We start from the raw sequence: 4,464 nt of genomic DNA, 5'->3' as shown, positions 1-4,464 counted from the left end.
TTCCCCTATTTCAGGGCTCGCACATGGAGGCCACACATTTTCTTGATTTATTGCCCATTGCCCAGGTATGGAGCAGCCCAGGGCAGGCTGCAGGGAGCTGCTGTTRGACAGACCTCAGCCAGAGACTGCCAAAGATTTTCATTTTGGGGTAAAGACTTCCTTTAATCTCTCAGGGCTGGGGCTGATCCCAGTGTCCCTCACTGGGGCAGTCAGGCCCCATCCCTTGGCAGCCCCATGGCTACCAGGAGGTGGAAGGTAAGATTTCTTTTTTTTTTTTTTTTTTTTTTTGACAGACCTTGAGCTGCTTTGAGAGATGCACAAGCATTTTACACCCTATAGCACATTACAGCCTCTTCCCTCCCAGCCCACCCCCCTCCCTCCAGATTCCTTGGAGCAGAGCATCTGTCCCAGACCCCTAACCCCCCCACCACCCAAGCGCACCCAGAGCGGCAGCAACGCTTTAAACCAGAGCTGCAGGCACAGGGTGCAGCTCTGCCCAGTCGTCCCCAGCGCCGGCGGGCTGAACGCTAAGCTGCTTACACGGGCTAATGGCCACAGATCCGGGCTGCGAGGCGTCATCCCCACTTCACCCCCCCAGCCCAGCTCTCCTCCCTGCTTCCCACCCATCTCCCCCCCGCACGCCGGGCACAGTGCACACAGGCTGCCCGGGGAGCTGGTGGCACCGCGCTCCAAGGGCTGCATTTGGGGTTATCCCCTTGCACCAGCCCCAGAGCGCACGGTTTGGCATTGCCCACGCACCCTCTCCCTCCCACCCAGACATAGATACAGCAATGTCCAAGTCCACAAATCCAGGGAGGGTTGCCTGGGAGCTACAGTTGGCTACCGGAGAAGTCGGAAAGAGGGAAGAAGGTTGGTTGGTGCTCAGCAAGTGCTGCAAGGAAGAGCCCRATAGGTTCAACTTGGAGCATGGAGGGATAGTGGGGGGACACAGGAACAAACTCAAAAGGAGGCAAAGGGACAACTGAGGGTCGAGGGTCTGATGTCTACAGTCTAAAGGCAGCAGTCAGCACAGGAGAGGAAAGGGGAGTTGGTGTTCGGTGTTTTGGTTTTTTGGTGTCACTCACGATAGAAAACATATTCGGTGTAAGAGGTCCAGATCTTGTCATCTGTCTGGTCATGGGCAAAGGCACAGGTGCCCGTGGAGTTGCAAGCCACCATGTGGAAGCCAGCATCAGCCAGTCTGTCAAAGGCTTGCTCCAGGAAGGTGAACTTGAGGTAGTACCTGGAGGTGTACCTCTCCGGGGGCCTGTCCGGGTCCCGGCTCTCGTTCAAGGTGTCCCCAAAGACTTCCTTGGCCAGGGACGTCTTGCCACAAACCATGATCCGGGCCACCCTGCGGAACTTGGCATCTGTCTGGCTGTCCCTGCCCAGGGTGTAGGAGCCCCGGTAGCCAATGGTGATGAAACCTGACCTGCGGATCTCGGTGCCAGCAGCACCTGTGCTGGCAGCCACTGAGCCCCCAGGGCCACCAGCTGGAGCGCTGGGGAGTGTGGCACTGGCAGAAGGTAGATTGCGTGTGGCATCAGCATTGGGTGACAGCTCCTCCGGGTCACTTTGGCATGGATCATCTCCAAGAGAGTTCTGTTTGCTGAGTTTGGGGGCCAGCATCTTCACCAGCTCCGGCAACATGAAGTACTCGGCTTCTCGCTGCAGACGGCTCCTCTCTGGGAAGTGGTCAGGCAGCACTAGCTGCTGGTCTCTCATGTAATCCAAGATGTAACGGAAGAGGAAGCCATCCCGATCCACGAAGAACCGTCCCTTGCTGTCACGGGCCAAGGAGCGGATATTCTTCTGCGTGAACATTTCCCAGAGCAGGGAGCCAGGCACACTGACCAGCGTAGGATGGCGAGTGATGTAGACTTGTCCACCCACATTGAGTTCAATGATCTCAGGGAAAGGGAAGTCCTCGTTGGGTTTGGCACAGCTTGCACTGTCTGCCAGAGCCATTGTGATATAATGCTTCCTTCCAGCCTGGAAAAAAAGAAAAAAAAAAAAAAAAAAATCAGTAGCAATGTGATTATGTTAACCCTGCCAAAGAATGCAGCTCATCACTCTACCAACCCCAAGCCCTTTCTGTAAGCAAGCACTGTAGGACCTGACCCATGCTCTCTGGCCCTGCTGCCTCTCTGGGAATCTGGCAGGCAGGTTTTCCCTCGCAGTTCCTGGCTGGTGGAAGGGCAGTTGGAATCAACAGCATCATCCAGAGCAGTATGCACTGCTCCACTGCAAGAGGGAAAAGTGCTGCTTGCCAGACAGCTCTTTGGACAGGACATCTCCTCCATCTGCAGTCCTCGATGGTCTGCTCCAAGGCTGGGGATCACCACGTTTGTCAGTGAAGGACGGATGACAGAGTATTGCTGTTAATAACAGGAAACTATGGACTGCCATACCTCAGTCTGACCAATGACCCGCCTCACCCAATGTCCCGAGGGGGCCAAGCGAGAGCTGCCATACGGCAGAGTCCCTCTGTGYGCCAGGGAGCCAGAGAGGATTTGCAGAGCCCACACGCAGAGTGCCCGGGTTTGCCAGAAAAGGAACACCAGACAGAGCCATGAAGGACAGAGTGACAGTGTTTCTGGCACTCCTACTCCAACTTTGCTCCTGGAGAGCACCCAAGAGAGACTCTTGGCCAAGCTGAAACCTGGTGAAAAATGACAGAACATCTCCAAGGGTCTGGGGCCAAGTCAAACAGCGATACAGCCTTGGGCCAGGTGCCATGTATTTATATGTTGGCCAAAGCCAAGCCAATTGACTCCTAGACAGCTCTTGATATCACTAAACAACACTTACATAAACCTGGCTCAGCAGATGGACTGATGATCCATCCTGGCCAAGCCAYGCTCTGTGCAAGTATTGGTTTTGGAGGCTACAGGGTATAGGGGTTTCCCTGCTATATTCCTAGCGACCCAGCAGTGTTGGAGCTCTGCCTTGCGAGCACTGCCCTGAGACCACTGCTGATCCACGKAGTGAGCACAGTGTCCCTAGCCATGCTGCTTTGTGGAGCTGTATGAAGGGATCCGAAGGCGAGACGCAGGGAAGTGAAGGAGCAAAGACTGAACTCCCGCTCTGCGGCTGCTCTTGGGGCGCTGAGCCAAGCCTGCGGTTCACGACCCATGGCTACACCTAGCACTCGGTGGGGGCAGGTTCAGCGATGGTTCCTTTTGAACRGGTAGCAGGGCCATCCCCAAGCTCAGCCTCAGCTGCTGGAGCTCAGCTCCGAGCCTGCCTCTGCAAAGGAAGAGTGTAATGATGCGAAGGAGGATTAAGGTGGTCCATCTGACTTCCAGCTTCCCCAGTGGACTTCCTCCATGGCTTTTAGCCCCAGCTGTCTGTCTTCAGCAAGATACACACACTGTTTTATCTGTTCTCCCTAGAGAGGCAGTTGCAGAAGCCCAAGCAGAACCTGCCTATGCCTTGAGCCCCTGCTGGCAAGAGCTGGCCACTAAGCACGACTTCCAGCCCTGCGTCCCGGGTGGCACTGGCAGAAACTGAAGGGCTGCAGTGGTACTTCCCACAGCAGGGCAGCAGTTGGCAGGGTGGCACACAGAAAGCCCAGCAAGCAGCCGCTCTGTGCCCAGGGCATACACGCTCACGGGCTGCAACCCTTCCTGGTGCAGGCAGACAGGGAGCAGGAAGCCTCTGAAGAAAGACTATTTTTATATGGCTCTGACTTGGTGCAGACCTGGCTCAACAAAAGGAAACTACCAGCGTGGGCTGAGGCAGAGCTCCTCAAGGAGCTGGGGACACTACCCCGGCCATCTCTGAGGGCTGAGAGCCGCACACTGCTCTTCCCCACCATTCACATTGCCCAAGAGACTGTCCTCTCTGCCCCATCCCAGTGGGCTCCTGAACGGGCTGGGATGGGCTGGAAGAGGCTCTGCGCGTGTCTCACAGCGGTGTTTGCAGCCTGCAGGCTCCCGGAGCAGTGGATCCAGAGCCTGCACCCAGGGGTGGCAGGTGCCCTGTCCCACCGCGCCAGGGCGAGGAGTCCCAGGCGGCAAATCCAAAGGACAAAGCCATGCTGGGGGTAGGGGACGGGAAGGGTGGCGGTGGAAGCACCGCAGGGTGCGACCGCCGCCCGCTCGCAGGGACCGGGACCGGGACCGGGACCGGGACCAGGGCTAGGGCTAGGGCTAGGGCTAGGACCGGGCGGCGCCGCCTCCTTCCCCGTTACCTCCGCTCCGCGCTGGCGGTCCGGGCGCGCCGCGGTGCCGCTCGGTGCCGCTCGCTTCGGTGCCGCTCCGCTCCGCTCCGCTCTGCCCGCCCGCTGCTGGCCGCTCCGTTTTATGGCAAGCGCCGTGCCCGGGCCCGCCTCGCCCCCGCCCCCGCCACCTCCCCGCGCCCCCGCCGCCGCCCCCCCGGCCCAGAGCTCCGTGCCGGGGCCAGGCGAGGCCAGCGCGCTCGGGCCGCCCCCCCGGCCAAGCGGGATTTGGCTCTAATACC

The 4,464-nt window shown here is 58.6% G+C and overlaps 1 protein-coding gene across 1 annotated transcript; it reads right to left on the bottom strand.

The window, feature by feature from the left end:
* Positions 1-667: 667 nt before the first annotated feature.
* LOC112947123 (BTB/POZ domain-containing protein KCTD12-like) lies at positions 668-4,251 on the bottom strand. The gene is made up of 2 exons (XM_026039134.1): positions 4,196-4,251; positions 668-1,992 (listed from the first exon to the last, which is right to left on the bottom strand). The coding sequence occupies exon 2, from the start codon at positions 1,966-1,968 to the stop codon at positions 1,078-1,080; it is 891 nt and encodes a 296-aa protein (XP_025894919.1). The 5' UTR covers positions 1,969-1,992; positions 4,196-4,251; the 3' UTR covers positions 668-1,077.
* Between the last annotated feature and the right edge of the window lie 213 nt (positions 4,252-4,464).

The sequence above is a fragment of the Nothoprocta perdicaria genome, unplaced genomic scaffold (assembly GCF_003342845.1).
Source record: "Nothoprocta perdicaria isolate Ctin4 unplaced genomic scaffold, notPer1 scaffold_22, whole genome shotgun sequence".
Classification (NCBI taxonomy): domain Eukaryota; kingdom Metazoa; phylum Chordata; class Aves; order Tinamiformes; family Tinamidae; genus Nothoprocta; species Nothoprocta perdicaria.
This window is presented reverse-complemented; position numbering and strand designations above follow the sequence as displayed.